Consider the following 19120-nt stretch of genomic DNA (forward strand, 5'->3'; position numbering starts at 1 on the left):
ACATTTACAAACTATCCTGTAACAATAAAATGTGAATAACATGAACAAACATGAACAACCTGAAATGTCTAAAGAAAATGAAGCACAATTTTAACAATTTTCTGCCTGTTACTAAGTGTTTAAGTGTCTTTGTAGATCTGATCCATAATGCACATGTAGAAATGATAAGATGAGGAATAACATTGTTAAAATTGCACTTATTTTTCTTAAGAAATTACAGTTTTTTTTTCTAGTTATTCACATCTTTTTTGTTTGGATAGTTTATAAAAGTAAGTATTTTCATACTTTAATAACAAAGAGAAAAAATTGGAGATGTCATTATTTATAGGTTCTTATGCTATTATTTTACTGGTCCGGCCCACCTGAGAGCAAATCTGGCTGAATGTGGACCCTGAAAGACTATGAGTTTGAGACCCATGGTTTATGTAGACCACAGGGAAATGGTGGAAAATGAAGAATTACATTTAAAAAAAAAAAGAAAAGCTAAATATCACTCCTTTAACCTTTTGGTATCCAGGTTATGCACACTTTGCACTTTGCACTTCATGTTCTAAAAGGTCATCATATTTTTCACAATTTGTTTTCAGTCAGAATTCAACAGTTGCTCATTTTTGCATGATTTTTTAAATTCTGACCCAGCCACTAAAATCAGCACATTGTCAACAATAGAAATATTACACTAGAACCCTTCTCTGGAGTGAGTAAAAAAATGCACATTGATACATTTTCGCGTTTAACATTTGACCTCGCACAAAACTAATAATACATATTCACTGGTCTGTGGATAGGAATGTAAAGGTTGTAAAGAAAATAGCTTTGAAAACTGAGCCTCAGACAAAGGCTGATGACTGGGATGAAGGAAGTATGTGTTGAAAATAAACATACCATATAAAAATGACAAATGCTGAGGTTAAAATGCATGTTTCATCTTGTTTTTATGGGTTGAGTGTGTAATATTAAGTATTTAATGGTGTTTTTACTTGTGTATAATCACCTTGGAATGGAAATCGTTGTGTTTTTTCACCCTACAATGAGATAAAATGAATAATTCCATTTAAAAAAAGCTAAATACCACTCCTTTAACGTTGGACACAGACCCAGATGAACAGACGACACAGTTTGGCATTTTTATACGCTGAGAAAAACTGTCTGAAATCCAGCAAAATTTTCATCGACCAACCTTCAACAAATTCTAAATAAAAGGTTTGGCTTCTGTTTAACATCTTAGTTTCATGGCCAAACTCATGGGAATCAAAAGCCTGAATCCATCAAAGACGGTCTCTTTGCTGTGGTTCCTGGTCAGATTTCTACAGGTTTTTTACCGTCTGCGTCGGTGCCGTTTGCATTCATTAACTCCCTCCGGATAAAACCGCCTGCCAAAAACTCTAAACTGTGAGTTGTAATCGCTTTGTCCAGCCCATTACCCAAATCCTGAAACCCAGCCTAATTAACCGACACATTTTGGTAAAAACAGAGAAAACACAACATTACCCCATCCTCCGAACACAAGCCTTGTTAAAATATGAACTAAATCGACCGAGGGAACACAATAAATCATCTAAAAGCCTCAGCACTTCAAACCACAACACAACAGTCTTTGTGAATTATTTTTATTCTGTTTAGAGTCGGGGATATTAGTAGTAGTCAGGTACTTCTGGGAGCCTATGGTCTTTTTTTTTTAGGCTTGTACTCACATAAATAGCTGAGTATGTTAGTGTAATGGCTCCCAAAGTGACAAAAATATCCACTAATTGGCCCCAGCTCTGACTGTGAGGTATTTATACCGAAGGCCGACTCAAGACTCTGTATAAATCAAACCGAATCACAGGAAAAGAGAAAGGATCAGGAGGTCAAAAGACTGAGATACTGAAGAAGAAGACAGACATGATGCAAGGAAATTCACTTAATAATGAGAGAGGACGGTATCAAAAATAATAAATTAACCCTCGGACATCATCAGAAAAACACTGTCAGGATAAGAAAAGCTCATTATTTCTGAAAACACGTCTGATTTCCATTTCAAAACAAGTATAAAATGTCCTGAATGAAAAAGAAAAGACAAATCAAAACTAACAGGAATAGTTCCCAAATCCCACAATTGAGCTGAAGTTAAAGGTGTAGCAGTAGATCTGATGGAGTGTTTTCAGGGGACGGGCTGCGTCACATGATTTATGACAGTTTCATTTACTCATCATCAGTGTCAACTCTGGACGTTAAAAATGGCTGCATGTCCTGAGGTCATAACAGGTGTGTTTTAAAAAGTTAAACACAATGTTCTGTCATTTAAAGATAAGTTAAACCTGCAATAACTGATCAGATTGTTGGCTCTATAACGCTGTTTGTCAGATAAAATAAATTAAAGTGTTTTTGTGATATGTCTGCCTTTTTTTGTATGTTTTTCTTTTCTATCTGATGTCGATGTGTGTGTTTTTGTGACAACTTCTATGTACAGTCATGTTGGAAACAAATATCTCTTCTGAGACGAATACAGTTTAAGTCTAAGTCTATATAGATGACTCTGATGCTCCGCCCACAGGACTATCTGATTGGTTACACATCACTGTCAGTCAGCAGCTTGTGCATTTAAAAGGATGTATGAATCCAGTATAAAAACAAAATATAGAACATTATCTGAATAAGTGAGTATTTAGTTATAATATAGAAGAATGCATAAAAATATGATATCATTGTCTTGCCTATTTGCAATTAATTAAAACAGACTATCATTACAAGGAGATATTATCACATTTGTTAATGATTGTATTTGTAGTAAATATTTAAAGTGCATATAAATATTATAGTGTGTGTTAAAAAACAGTTGATTATGTAAATCTGATTGTGTGTGAGGTGACTAAAAAAGTGTATGTGAATGGCTCGTACAGATGTTTTGTGCTACTGCAGAAAAAAAAAAAAAAAAAAAAAAAAAAAAAAAAATATATATATATATATATATATATATATATATATACATATATATATATAGTGTATTAACAAAGCAAAGGAAGTGGAATTAATTTAATTCAGTTTGTAAAAAGGGGGTGGAATCTATACATTATATGTCTTCCCACTTCTTTTTGAGCACCGAAAAATTTTGTTTGACCATGTTGGACTGTATGGTTGTTTGTTTTCTGATGATTCGATGTGTTCAAAATAAAACTAAACTAAACTAAACTAAACTAACTAACTAACTAACTAACTAACTAACTAACTAACTAACTAACGGTAACAGCCAATCAACTCTAAAATGAGAAAAGAATTTTGGTTCCATCCGATTTATTTAATGGCTTAAAATAAATTCAACTGTGGTTAAAATTTAATTGAATTTACTTAATGGTTTATTATTATTTTTCTTATTAATATGGTTAATTAGGTTGAAAGTTACAATTTTAATAGTTTTTTTTTAAATGTATCTACTGCATGTTAAATTTTTACTTATTTACACTTTTTTTTTATTAGATTAGATTAGATTAGATTAGATTAGATTAGATTAGATTAGATTAGATTAGATTAGATAGAACTTTACTGATCCTTTGGGCAGAACCATTGGTTCCAGTATCAGCACAAAAACAAATCCATGACCTCATACCTTCTCTGTGTCGATGCCTTTGGACATGGACCAGGTGGACACGATGTAGTCCATGACCCTCTCGCTCAGGCCTTTGGGGACCTGGTAGAGCTTCAGGAAGTCCCTGACGTTGTTCAGCATCTCGTGGTAGCGGTTGGTGTTGGCGTACATCTGCTGGAAGATGGTGGTCACGTTTCCAAAGATGGTGGCGTAAAGGAGAGCTGAGGAGGAGAGGAACGAAGATCCAGGTCAGTACGTAAACAAAAATATGACATCAACACTGTACAACTGTGAGTAAGGTAAGGTAAGGTAAGGTAAGGTAAGGTAAGGTAAGGTAAGGTAAGGTAAGGTAAGGTAAAATAAGATAAGATAAGCCTAACCCTAAGATAAAGTAAGGTAAAGTAAAATAAGGTAAGATAAGATTATACCTCATGATATCAGTAGTGTTGAGTGATATTTACAAGAGTTACTTAATTTTTCAACATTTTATTGGGGTTCATCTTTGTCAGGTGAGTTAAGTGAGAACACTGACTTAAATCTCTAAATAATGACTTTTATGACATTAGACTTCCACAAAGATCAAATATTACAACCACACTTCTCAGTAGTGTTTACACATTAAAACAAAAGCACATTATGATGCAGTTGTAACATGATGTTCAATTAGTTTGACTGTTCATAATATAAGTCATAATGAAAGAATAGAATAGAATAGAATAGAATAGAATAGAATAGAATAGAATAGAATAGAATAGAATAGACCCTGTGTATAATCTATCCTAGGTTGTTTTCTCCCCAGGTTTAGTCCAGACTGGGGGGTTTACTTTCGTCTGTTCCACTGGTTCTTCTCGTCCTACCAATCATTATTTTCCAGTTTGTTAACAACCACTGTAACCTCAATCTTAACATTCCCTTAATGAAGATCCATGTCGTGCCCATCACCGAAACCATCAACTCCACCAAGTTGAATGACCATATACTGTATGACATGTGTCTCCACCTTCTGATATGAACCCCAGCAGCACAGACTGTAATATACAGGGGTTGGACAAAATAATGGAAACACCTTCACCTCAAGATGACAATGCCCCAATCCATACAGCTAGACTTGTTAAAGAATGGCATGAGGAACATTCTAATGAAGTTGAGCATCTCGTATGGCCGGCACAGTCCCCAGACCTCAACATTATTGAGCATTTATGGTCAGTTTTAGAGATTCAAGTAAGACGTCGATTTCCACCGCCATCGTTTCTAAAAGAGTTGGAGGGTATTCTAACTGAAGAATGGCTTAAAATTCCTTCGGAAACAATTCACAAGTTGTATGAATCAATACCTCGGAGAATTGAGGCTGTAATTGCCGCAAAAGGCGGACCTACACCATATTAAATTATATTTTGTTGATTTTTTAAGGTGTTTCCATTATTTTGTCCAACCCCTGTACAGCTGTGGTTCAGCATCGGAGCCAAATTAAAGGAAAAAAATTCATGTGGAGAGCATCAAAACAACTGAAATGACTTCTAGATTAAATGGATTAATTTGACCATATATGTGCAAAATAGTGAGTCTACGAAGGTTTTTCATTGATCCGTTCATGTTGCATTCTGTCTCACTATCGTCTGTCCTCGAAACTTCGATTACAGACTTCTTCAAGCAAAACTATGAGCTCTGATCCTCTTCATTACATCCCACCATAACACACTACATTTATTCATAACTGCCCTATTCCTACATGCTAGATATCTGCAGAGTGTGATGGTCCTGGAGCTTTGACACCAGACTGTAAATGTTATTCAGCTACTGCAATAAAATGATCATACTCCCAATATAATAGGGGAGACCGGGGATGGTTGTACCAAGGGGATGGTTGTAACAGCATCACTTTGTTTGTTTGTTTGTTTGTTTATTTATTTATTTGGTCATGAAACAACAGTCAGTACAGTGCAGGATTCATCGATGTAACACCAATGTGATAGCAAAACAGAAGAGAAAATAATATAACCCCCCCCCCCCCGAAATGAAACAAAAACTTTCACCAGTAAGGGATGACATTAGTGCAGTAGTTCCCAAACTTTTTTGTCTCCTGACCCCATTTTAACATCTCAAATTTCTGGCGACCCCAGACATTCAAAATGGAGACTTTTTTTTTGGCTAAAATTTATTTGTTTTTGATCATGTAATAGTTTGCTATACTATGTTGCAAATAAACATTAATTTTAGAGGACATTTAGTCTATATAATGTATATTATCATGGACAGAGGCAGAAAAGCCAGGTGTAGATTACTGCACAAAGGGAGAATTTGATTTTCCTTGGTCAGGATATGTACAGTCAGTCCAGCTTGGATTTACAAGGCTGACAATTAATACTGAACAAACAAGAACTCAAACTATGAATTATGAAAGAGCTGCAGCATCTGAAACCAACCACAATGAACATTTGACAGATAAACAGAACCACAGTGCTTCAGTTTCAGACTCACAGTTTGACATGTCTTTTATGGATTGGGATTATATCTCTCAACTCACTATATATTTTTTATTGGTAAATTGTTGTTTTTTTTCAATTACTAGAAAATTCAGGTGACCTCATTTGAATTTCAGGCAACCCCAAATGGGGTCCTGACCCTAAGGTTGAAAAACACTGCATTAGTGTCATGTGATCAATTCCATGTGTAACCACTCCCTCCTTGACCTTGCATGTGGATTTGCATGTCTTTAGAAGGAAGTGTGTGGGTTCTAAAGCCCCCCCCCCCCCCTCAAAATAATTCAGCTAAGAAACTAATCTTTTGGACCAAGTTTATATGTGGTAGGCCTGTAACGGTACATGAAATTTTCGGTTCGGTACGTTTTCGGTTTTCAAAGCCATGGTTCGTTTTTTTTCAGTTTGGTACAGGAAGAAAGAAAGAAAACCCCTCAAAATGTCTATTAATAGATTTATGAATTTTTTAACATTTTTCCCCCAATTTTTGGAGACAATAGAATATAGAAAAACAGGAATAATATAATTCTGCTGCTACATATCAAATAGAAAATAAAATAAATTATTAATATTACTAAATGTATTTTTTTAAACATTAGTATTGCACTTTTCCCTGAAAGGTAGTTTCGAACAAACAAGAAAAATCTAATCACAGTTCTGTCAGTTCACATTCTGCATAAAACTAACAGAAAAATTCCACATGAAGTGCAACATTAACAAGAGGACAAACTGGTATTCTGTTTAAACAAACTGAAGAGGAACACTGACAACACAATGAACCAAATTATTTATTTTAGGAGAGAGAACAAACTATTTAGGACACTGTGTGTATTTGTGTGTGCCTGTGTGCACGGGGTATTTTTATTTTTTATTTTTATTTTTTTGTCGGAGCTGGGGGGTAGGGGGGGCGCGCAGTTATATACCTGGGGGTGCGGTCCATAACTAACGTAACGAACGCTGTCGTGAAACGAAAGTGAAACTTTACATACTTTCAACGTTCTATTTATTCCTCTATTATACAGCGTGTGTAGTTCCTCGGGGCCAAACAACGTCCGTCTTATTAACGTCTCTTTCCTCGTTGTTGTCTTTCACCTGAACCTGAACTGATCCAAACTGGACTGTACTGATGGTGGAGGGTCTTCAGTCTCTTCCTTCCAGGTTCGCATCATATTTGTTTTTTTTTTTAACCTTATATCAGCTGCTATTTTATATTTCGGGTCAATGTGTGCTCCTTTTAAATGTCCGTGTGAAACTTGTGCGGATTTAAAGTTCCGCATTGAACAATGTCTTTCATTCGTTTTTCTTTTTCTCATCATACTGTGCCATTTCGGAACAGCTGTGTACCGAACTGAACAGGTGTGTACCGAAATGGTTCGGTTCAGTACGTGTACCGTTGCAGGCTTAATATTTAGATTAGTACTGACACTGATGAAGTTTGAATTGGGAAACAGGAAGTAGTAGTAGTAGAAATTAGGAAGCAGCGCCCCAGTTCACACCTATGGGCAATTCTAGGTTGCCCAATTCATCTATCAGTGCATGTGTTTGGATGGTGGGAGGAAGCAGGAGCACCCAAAGAGAACCCACGCAAATACAGGGAGAACATGTAAACTCTACACAGAAAGGTCCCTGGTGTTGGAATCGAACCCAGGACCTTCTTGCTGTGAGGTGACAGTGCTATCCGCTGCACCACCGTGTCAAAAAAAGGACATGAAATAGAAAAATTAAATATATTTTGTGATTGTTTTTTCCACTAAATCATACAATGCTTACACCCACACCATGTCAAAACTCTACTGGAATATTCTAAAGAGAAACAAAGTGAAGCTGTAATACTTCCATAGTATCAGTACTAAAGGTGCAAACTTAAAGCAATGATGAGACGAATGATGTGATGACAGCTGCAGTAAGGAATATTATTTTTATTTTTCAACAATATTCTGCAAGTAGTGAACCAGCCCTTGAAGTCAGAACCAGGGAATAACATCAGCTTTACTTATACTGTATTGTTCTACCCGTCCATTCTATGTGATGCCGTTTTTGGCAGGAGATATAGACTGACTGTCCAAAGGTCGATGCCCTCAAGAAACAACAAAACAAGACAAAAACAGAAAAAACAAGGAGAGGGGAAGTAATCACACCAAGATACACTGACAGAAGTTCAGAAGTCATGATTTAGATGACTGTTATTGTATGAATCTGTAGGTTCTTCTTCAAGAAAATGTCAAATACTTCATCTTTGAATATAAACTTGTGCAAAAATGTGGTCACTGATTTCACAACAGGGTGGAAAAATCCCAGAGAAACCACATCATTGGGAAAAAGAGTAAACTGCAAAGTTTAGACACACCAGTTTGACTTCCTTCCAAACTTCACCTGGTTTGGTCCATGTGCTCACTTGTACACAACAAAAGGATCTGACCTCTGACCTCTAGGTCTCAGGTTAATCAGTACAGGATGTAACTATGAGGCAGCTCAAATAATACACTGCAAAAATCTAAATCTTACCAAGTGTAGTTTTCTCATTTCTAGTCCAAATATCTCATCACACTTAAAATAAGACATTAACACCTAAAGAGTAACTTTTCAGTGAGATATAAGAACTGATTTTTAGACAATAGATCTGGAAAATCTGATTTCAAGAAATTTTACCAAGATAACATTCACTTGTTCCATTGGCAGATTTTTTTTTTTGCTTAATTCAAGATTTTTTTTTTTTTTTTTTTTTGCTTGATTCAAGATTTTTTGCTTAATTCAATATATATTTTTGTGCTTAATTCAAGTTTTTTTTGCTTAATTCAAGATTTTTTTTTTGCTTAATTCAAGATTTTTTTGTTAAATTCAAGATTTTTTTTTCTTAATTCAAGATTTTTTTTCTTCATTCGATTTTTTTTCTTAATTCAAGATTTTTGCTTAATTCAATATTTTTTTTGCTTGATTCAAGATTTTTTTTGCTTAATTCAATATATTTTTTTGTGCTTAATTCAAGTTTTTTTGTGTGTAATTCAAGATTTTTTTTTGCTTGATTCAAGATTTTTTTTCTTCATTCATTTTTTTTTCTTAATTCAAGATTTTTTTGCTTGATTCAGTTTTGTTTTGTGCTTTATTCAAGATTTTTTTTTTTTTGCTTGATTCAAGATTTTTTGCTTAATTCAATATATATTTTTGTGCTTAATTCAAGTTTTTTTTTTGGCTTAATTCAAGATTTTTTTTGCTTAATTCAAGATTTTTTTGTTAAATTCAATTTTTTTTTTCTTAATTCAAGATTTTTTTTTCTTCATTCGATTTTTTTTCTTAATTCAAGACTTTTGCTTAATTCAATATTTTTTTTGCTTGATTCAAGATTTTTTTGCTTAATTCAATATATTTTTTGTGCTTAATTCAAGTTTTTTTTGTGTAATTCAAGATTTTTTTTTTTTGCTTAATTCAAGATTTTTTTTCTTCATTCATTTTTTTTTATTAATTCAAGATTTTTATTTTTTATTTTGGCTTAATTCAAGATTTTTTTTTTTTTGTTGCTTAATTCAAGCAAAAAAAAAAAGCTGCCATTGGAACAAGTGAAAATTATCTTGGTAAGATTTCTTGAAATGAGATTTTCCAGATCTATTGTCTAAAAAATAAGTTCTTATATTTCACTGAAAAGTTACTCTTTAGGTGATTTTGTCTTATTTTAAGTGTGATGACATATTGTGATGACAAAAATACACTTGGTGAGATTTAGATTTTTTCCAGTGTGGACACTTCAACCTGAGGATGTAATCAGTGTTTATTAATGATATGAGGCAGTGGAAATCTGCAAAGTACTTTAAACAAGCTGCTCCTCAGCAAAAATTGAGTCTCAAAAGTGAATAAATCCCACATGATTGTTTGGCTTTTTCTTCTAAAACTTCACAACAGGATGGAAAAACCACTGAGAAACCACATCAATGAGGAAAAAGAGAAAACTGCAAGTTATAGACACACCAGTTTGACTTCCTTCCAAACTTCATCTGGTTCAGTCCATGTGCTCACTTATACATGACAAAAGGATCTGACCTCTGACCTCTGGGTTTTGTTAATCAGTACAGGATGTAACTATGAGGCCACTCAGATAAACACTTCAACCTGAGGAAGCAATCAGCGTCTATTGACGATATGAGACAGTGCAACCCTTCAAAGAATCCCAAGAAACAAAAACAAGCGCTCCTCAGCAAAAACCGAGTCTCAAAAGTGAACAAATTCTGCATAATTGTTTGGCTGTTGCTTATAAAACTTCTGTATTCATAGCTGCATAAATCTAGGTCCAAAGTCTGATTCACCAGAGTTGGTTTTATGAAACAAACATGTATGACGTGTGAAGGCAGTCTAAATGAGCTTTTACTGCCGAGGAGGTGTTTCAGGAGGAGTTTCCTGTCTTCAAACCTAACGCCGTGTCACGTCAGCGCCGCCGAGTCGAGCTGTCAGCTTCCTGTGCATCCTGCTGCTTCTGTTTCCATAGAGACCCACCTAGAAATAGTTCTCCCTGTTTCTCCTCGCTTCCCCTTGGAGCCAATAAAAACCACAAAGAAAATGACAAGCAATAAGTTTACAGAATTCTGAACAGAAGAGGAAATAAAAAAGCAAACCTCTGCGACTCCACACCTTTCTAAATATGCACGTTCTACCCAGAGCTGAGCAGTCTGTTCATGGTCAACACAACACCTGTCCACCCACGGAACAAAAGAGCAAATAACATCTTATTTAACTAATTCAGACACTTGTTAAAACCTGAATCAAGTTTCCTTATCAGATATGTGTAAAGACACAAAACACTTCCCTGACACTGGATGTGCAGCTGCAGAGCACATCTCATCCATCATGGAATGACGACAAAAAAAACCAAATGCACCAAAGTCCAGGAGGACCAGGATGGTTCATGATGGTCCATGATCCTCCTTGCTCCCCCTTGGAGCCAATAAAAACCACAAAGAAAATGACAAGCAATAAGTTTACAGAGTTCTGAGTAGAAGAAAAAATAAAAAAGCAAACCTCTGCGACTCCACACCTCTCCAAATATGCATGTTCTACCCAGAGCTGAGCAGTTTGTTCACGGTCAACACAACATCTGTCCGCCCATGGAACAAAAGTGTAAATAAGCCCTTATTGCACCTTTACACACCCAGTCGATCTCTCAGATCAGCTGACCAGCAGCTCCTGAGGGTTCCAAAAATGAGGCTGAAGCTCAGAGGGGAGTGAGTGTTTTTGGTTGCAGCTCCAAAACTATGGAATGAACAGCCGCTGCACATTAGACAGACCTCCACTGTCTAATTTTAAAACTGTCCTTAAAACCCACCTCTACTCTTTGGCTTTTTCACACTGCCGAGGATGTTGATTTTATGTGCATGGATATTTTATCTGGGGTGGACAGTCTGTTTATTTATTTAATTATTATGATTTATTGTGTTTTTATCTTAGTATTTTATCTTTTTATTATGTTTTATTGCATTTATTTTACTGTACAGCACTTTGGAAACCTTAGTGTTTGTTTAAATTTGTGCTTTACAAATAAAAATGGATTGGACTGGATATGTAACTAATTCAGACACTTGTTAAAACCTGAGTCAAGTTTCCTTATCAGATATGTGTAAGGACACAAAACACTTCCCTGACACTGGATGTGCAACTGCAGAGCACACCTCATCCATCATGGAATGATGACAAAAAACCAAATCCACCGAAGTCCAGGAGGACCAGGATGGTCCATGAATAATCCTCCAATGGAGGTTGAAAAGTTTGGACCAGAAACACCAGGTGACCTGGACTTTGGATGTGAAAGAAGTAGAAAGAAAAGAAGAAGATACAGAGGGAAAACAGGGAGAAATAAGGAAGAATATGGATCAAATGAACAGATGTAAATATATTTTAGTTGTTTATACTGTTATTGACCTCTTTGTTTATTTATTTTCTTTCCTTAAATGTACCAGAATGCACTGTCTTGACTGTCTTGTTACGTGTTTTGTTTTTGTTTTTTTCTCTATGGGTTCTGTTTGTTTATCATGTCTGGTGTCAATCTTTGTATTATGAACACATTACTTGAAATTATAAATATATAATTTTATAAAATATTATATAAAATATTATATTTGTTAAATGTTGAAAAGTTCTATAAATAAAGTTTTTTTTTTTTAATGAGCAGAAGAAAGAAGTGGAGAAGGGGAAAGAGAGAACAGATAGAAAGACAAAATGAAGAAGAAACATTTTGACAATGAAAGACAAAAGGAAGAAAAGAAGCAGATAATGACAGAAGATAGAAAAAAAAACCAAGAAAGAACAGGGAGAAGAGAAAAAAAGAAAGAAAAAGAAAGAAGAGAAAGAGAGCAAGAACGAAAAAGAGAGCCAAAAAGAAAAAGAATAATACAAAGTAAAAGGTAGGATCTGATGGTGTTCTGGAAAAAGCCAAGAAATGAGATCAGTGTGGAAAAGCTGCCCATACAGTAAAAGTGGCTGAATAAGAGGAGAAACACTGGGAATTGTGACCAAACAAAGGGGAGTGATGGATGGACTGTGGCTCAGAGTGACTGTGTGCATGTGATAAAGTGCATTTATGAATGAGAATCAGACACAAAACCCAAGTTTGGATGTGAGACAAACCCAAAAGAGGCTGGTGCCCAGTGTCAGCGGAGATAAGCGCCGTTCCAGTTTAGTTCCTGCAGAGCCAACAGCCTTCAGGAGCCTTAGGGGTCCTCGTGGACCCTTCAGGACCCTGTCAGCCGGTAAAGGAGGACTGTGACAGGTTCTCACCTCCAACAAACACACACTACTAATTGGGCAATGAGGTGGTTCGGCGATCGGTAGGTCAACCCTGAGCTGAGGTGGAACAACCCCCTGGGATCTGAAGAGTTGATCTAAATGTTGTGCCTCCGGTGCAGCTCATTTATTCAGACAGAAGAGCAAACCTGAACTGAACTCTGGTGACAAAAGACGTACGACGACACCTGAGTTCAACAGGAAAAAGAGGTGACCAGTGTGAAGAAAGACGGAGATGATTAACTGCAACTCCAGCGCTCTGCTTCGACTAAAGGTCAGGAATATGTGAAGTGGAAAGATAATTACAGAAGCACTTTCACAACATTAAAGGGGTTCGTTATGGTACTAATGTTACAGACTGTTACCAGCAGGGGGCAGTCTGGTTCTGGGACACACTGAGGACTACAAAAACCACCAACGAATCAGCACCAAGGTTATAATAGTTTTGGATTTTTCATTCTAGTTTAGTTTTATTTAGTTTTGACTTTTTTTTTTTCACAAGAACTCAAACTATGAATTAAGAAAGAGCTGCAGCATCTTAAACCAGCCACAATTAACATTTGAAAGAAACAGTACCACAGTGTTTCAGGTTCCGCTTCAGAGTTTGTCATGTCTTTTATGTATTGTGATTGTCTCTCTCAACTCACCATATATTTTTTATTAGTAAGTTTTTATTTTATTTTTATCAATTACTAGAAATTTCAGGTGACCCCATTTGAATTCCAGGCGAACCCAAGGTTGAAAAACACTGGCATAGACAGTGAATAAGAGTTCCTTTAACATCTTGGTATTTAATACATGTATCAGGAATATGACTGGACATATGATGGAGTTACAGTACTTAAATTTTACTGTAAAAACACAAAATGCAAAGGATAATATAAGAAATGGTGAAAAATCCCTTAAGAAAAGTTAAATATTAAGGAACAACTTTTTTTGAAACTGCCACATAAGTAGCACTGAGTCTTTATGGGTTAAGAAAGTCACAGGGCAGTTTCTGTCAGTTTTATAACCCAGTACATCACCAAAACCCACACCATTATCCCCAATTCACCCAGTATTGTTCCTCTTTATGGCTGCAGTCTTTTTATGTGGCCTCTCAGAGCACCTATTAAGTCTTGCACATGTGGACTAAAGGTTGAACGCCGCTCCAATGAGGAGTAATAAAGATGTAAGTGTTTCCTCAGATGGACTGGTTGTTTTACATTTTAACTGAGTAAATCCACCATGTCTGGAGGTGGTTTTTGCGTGGGAATGTGCACTGGTTTGTCCTACTAGTCCCCATGACACTATGACGCTCCAGATAAAAAGAGCTTTAATAGGATAAACCCACAAACCAACCAGAACCACCACACAATGATTCAACCAGCAGCAGCTTCAGATTAAATGCACAGGATTGAACATATACAGGCGTATGTGGCTCTGCTTATAGGAACCAACGACTCAAAAATCCTCTTATTTGACCCAAAAAGTAAGTTCTGCAAAAGAAAAGATAATTCGGGTGAGTGTGAGGGACTTTTTCTGACCTTATCTATATATTTTTTCTTTTTTTTTAAATGTGTGATCTTATTTGTAAGCGTTTTGTTTCTTTTTTCTCTCTTTTTATACATGAAAAGTTGATTTGAATGGACTGGATGTGTCACCTACTGGTTTCTGAACTGCTGTTTTGAAGCCAGTTTAGAATTTGGCCGTCGTGCTTTTTGGTGACATGGAAAGTGACCATATTTGGACAGAAAGGGGACGAACCACAGGAGCATGAGAGGTGAGTTAACGCTAGGTGCTAGCTTATTAAGTAAAACAGTAATACTCATCAATTACTGTGAAACAAAGTCATTTAGCATCATGTTTTTTATTTATCAAAATTTTTATGTGTGTGTGTGTGCGTGTGTGTGTACTGATTTTTAAATTTATATGTAAAGCATTTTGTGCTACGTTCCCACTGTATGGCAAGTGCTATATAAATAAAGATTGATTGATTAACCCTTTCATGCATAGTGGTCACTACAGTGGACAGTTATTCTACAGCTGTTCTCTTATATAGTCATGGATTTTGTTGTTTTAGTTCCATATCAGCCAACACAGTGGATGCTTATGCATCATCCCAAACACTGCAATTCATAGCATTACTATAACTTTGCTGTTCTTAATAAATCTGATCTGCAGTAACATTTTTGAGTGCAAAAAAAAAAGCAAATTGTTATTAGACTGTAGTCAACAGGATTTTTTTTTTTTTTTCATTTTTAAACAAAAAGTTGGTTTTTTTTCTGCATATTATTTCAATGAAGTAAGTAATAACAAGTATTAGAGTATGTTAAAATGTGAGAAAACATCAAATTAGCAGCATTAAAATATTTTTATTTAATAGTTTTCACACAGTATATAAGTAAATACATGTTTCTTTGCCTTTAAAATTAAACACATGGTGTCCAGCTGAGTGGGCATTTTTGTAACTCCATGAAAAATAGGTTGATGAAAAAAAATTAAATCGCAGTTTTTGGATTTTTTTTTTTTTTTTTTTGATTAAGGCTCTCATAAATCATGCATGAAAGGGTTAATTGATTGATATTAGTGGAGCTTTCTGACAATCACCAACTCAGAAAAGCCAACTCATACAGTGTTAATCCAACCTGGGGTGCTGTAAAAGGGGGGGGGGGGACATGACAAATTCATGGGGCCCAGTATTTGTGGGGGGCCCATAGAGCAGAGGAGGGGGTCCAGTGGATACAGGTTAGAAGTTGTGAAAATTGTGTAAGATCCGTTGTATAATAGAGGCATAGAAGACGGGAGTCAAATGTTGAAAACACGTTAAGTTTCAGTTTTCATTTTCACACATAAAAAGTTGATTTGATTTGGTGACATGGAAAGTGACCATATTTGGACAGAAAGTGGACGAACTGCAGGAGCATGAGCTAATGGTACGTGCTATCTTATTAAGTAAAATGGTAATACTCAACAATTACTGTGAAACAAAGTCATTTAGCATCATATTTTTTGTTTTTATCACATTTTTTATGTGTGTGTGTACTGATTTTTAAAATTATATGTGAAGCATTTTGTGCTACGTTCTCACTGTATGAAAAGTGCTATATAAATAAAGATTGATTGATTAATTGATATTAGTGGAGCTTTTTAATGATCACCAACTCATACAGTGTTAATCCAACCTGGGGCGCCGTAAAGGGGGGGGGTTAACATAACAAATTCATGGGGCCCAGCATTTCTGGGGGGCCCATAGAGCAGTGGAGGGGGTCCAGTGGACACTGTAAGCCTGGACTTTGTATTTACTAAAATGCTTTAATTACAATGTACTTAAATGATTTAAGTTTTATTACATTACGATAAAATGTTAAGTATATTCTACTAATTTGTAGACATAGTCGAAAGTATGAAAAAGTTTAAGTTGAATGGATTTAAATCACTAAGTTTTAGTCATGACCGCACCTTTTTATCTCTGCATTGCATTGTGGGTATTGGGCATGTTGTTGAAAATGTGTTATTTTTCTGTGCAGGGGTTCAGCGGGGTTGTGGTGTTAGTGTTAATTTGGACTTAATTCGCGTATGGCAATGTTAATTGGCCTTTTTGTGTTTGTTTTTATATTTTTGTAGAGCTGCACCATGAATGAGAGCCATAGGTCCAACAATGGCTTTCCTGTTCAGCTTTGATTGTTCTAATACAATAAAAATCTTAATGCCTTGCCAAATTAAAAGCTTTTCCTGTACTGGGAAATTGCGGTGAGCTAACTTTCTAACTAACTTCCATCCATGTTACAATATATAAACATGAATAATTATAGCAAAAGATTTAATTTAAATGAACTTGGAATTGAGTACAGTGAACTGATAATATTAGGTCTAATGAATATACAAAGTAATTGACACTGCAACACATTTTAAGTTAAATTAACGTGGCATTGAGTGTGTTCTACTTGAATAGCAATTCCATTCAAATCAAGCATTTAAGTTTAGGTATTAGTTTAGTGGATACAGGTTAGAATTTGTGAAAAGTTTCGTGTAAGGTTTGACGTCGCATCACTCCAGCATTAGTTATATTAGTTATGGACTGCACTCTCACATATATAACTGCTGCTCCTACCCCCCCCCACCCCATTCTGACAAATCAAGAAGATACTAACTTTTATTAAGTTGCCCACAGTTGCTAGCAGCACCCCAGAATCAAACATTACAGTAAATAAAATAAAACTCAGAATTCCATACTGAACTGAGAACATGATGGGAGAAAATATAGAAGACTTGTGTCCAACTGTACGACAGAACAAGCAGAACATTTTAGTTTATGTCCATGAAGTTTGTTTCTATAACCTGCCAACTGTCAGAAACACCCCCCCACACACACACACACACGCCATCTCCTCAGTTTGGGATTTTTGTCACCGTTTGTGTTCACCTGGAGCTCAATGATTCAACTACTGTGACAGGACCAGGTATAAAAAAAGGTACGGACTAAAGAAAAGTGAGTCAAACCAAGACCGTGTGGTAAAACCTGAAAATATGCACCTGTTCCTCCACTACCAGGGTGTACTTTACTACGAACCAAGTAGTGTTAGCTACAGTCATGGGTAAAAGTTAGATTCTTTGTTTAAGTGTGATTTATTTGTTAATAAAAGTCTTGAATGCTTTTCCTTGTTCTTCAGAAACACGAGGGAAAAAAGCAATAAAACTGAGGCAGCAGTTGCCCTCATATTGTGTCTTATTGGCAAGTTTTGAAGAAAAACACAAAGATAATTTTCAAAGTCCAATTTCCATTCACATTTGAATCCATATACAAGGGAAAAGAGAACCAGGGGATAACAACAGGATAAATATCTGTTCAGAATATTGTCAGTGGCAGGTAAAAAAGCCATCACAAGGAAGAGGCTAAAAAAGGATGCACCAAAAAATATAGGACTGGACAGAGGTTGTAGGAGGCATTTATAGGATGAAGAAGTTGACTTTCTCTGTCAGACTTGATTCAGAAAAATTCACTAATTATTGGAAAAACTGGGTTGATTTTATGACACTATTAAGAACTGATTTTACTTGATAAGAGTAACGTGCATATAGACCCATGGAAACCCCTGGTTCATGCTACACATTGTAAATGTTCAGTGTTAATGTTATACAAGGGAAAAGATAGATAGATAGATAGATAGATAGATAGATAGATAGATAGATAGATAGATAGATAGATAGATAGATAGATAGATAGATAGATAGATAGATAGATAGATAGATAGATAGATAGATAGATAGATAGATAGATAGATAGATAGAATAAAAGATAAATAGCTAGGAAAGAGATAGGAAAAGGAACAAAAAACAAACAGAAATAAGCAACAAATTGAACAAAAAGAACAAAATAACTCACTTAATTAATAGAAATGGACAAAATAATGGAAAATATCTCAGCTTGATAAATAGATAATTTTGAAAATGTTTTTTTAAAAAAGGTAAGTGAATAATAAAGTACAAAGGTTTCAAAAAAATGAACTAGAAGCACTCGGAGAGCGCAGACCTCCGCCAAGGCTGATCAGTGGCCCCCCCCGTGGGCCCCCCCACCCCCGATCACCACCAAAATGTAATCATTTCTTCCTTATCCCATTTCCAACAAACCCTGAAAATTTCATCCAAATCTGTCCATAACTCTTTGAGTTATGTTGCACACTAACGGACAGACAAACAAACAAACAGACAGACAAACAAACAAACAAAACCTGGCAAAAACATAACCTCCTTGGCGGAGGTAACAAAATAAGGAACAAAATGAACAAAATAGCACACTAAATTAAAATAGATAGATAGATAGATAGATAGATAGATAGATAGATAGATAGATAGATAGATAGACAGACAGACAGACAGACAGACAGACAGACAGACAGACAGACAGACAGACAGACAGACAGACAGACAGACAGATAGATAGATAGATAGATAGATAGATAGATAGATAGATAGATAGATAGATAGATAGATAGATAGATGGTGTTTATGAAAGGAAAGAATGAAATGGGAAATATACTTAATATTTCCCATTCAGATCTGCACTGTTGCTTTTAAGCTTAAACTTTTTATCTGTTTATCTGTTTTATCTTTTTATCAGTTGTTTTTTTTTTTGTGTGTTTTTTTTTTTTTTCTTTTCATGCCTATACCTTTTCTTGCTTCCCTGCCATAATGCTTTTAATGTTTAATGTAAAGCACTTTTTTTTTTTGGACATTTTCAGTCAGAAAAGGCTCCAAGTGACCGTACTGTCCAAATAATTCCTCCAAAATATTATAGTTTTTTTTATAGCACCAACATGATTTGAGTCCTGCCTGT

General features: G+C 35.4%; 1 protein-coding gene across 1 annotated transcript in view; it reads right to left on the minus strand.

Moving 5' to 3' along the window:
• Window positions 1-19120, minus strand: part of kcnh5b (potassium voltage-gated channel, subfamily H (eag-related), member 5b) — a 492331-nt gene that overhangs the window by 161177 nt on the left and 312034 nt on the right. The window contains exon 9 of the mRNA XM_030127455.1: window positions 3587-3786. Within this exon, the coding sequence (XP_029983315.1) occupies window positions 3587-3786 (200 nt within the window). The remainder of the gene's footprint in view (window positions 1-3586; window positions 3787-19120) is intronic.

Source organism: Sphaeramia orbicularis, chromosome 22 (assembly GCF_902148855.1).
Source record: "Sphaeramia orbicularis chromosome 22, fSphaOr1.1, whole genome shotgun sequence".
NCBI lineage: Eukaryota > Metazoa > Chordata > Actinopteri > Kurtiformes > Apogonidae > Sphaeramia > Sphaeramia orbicularis.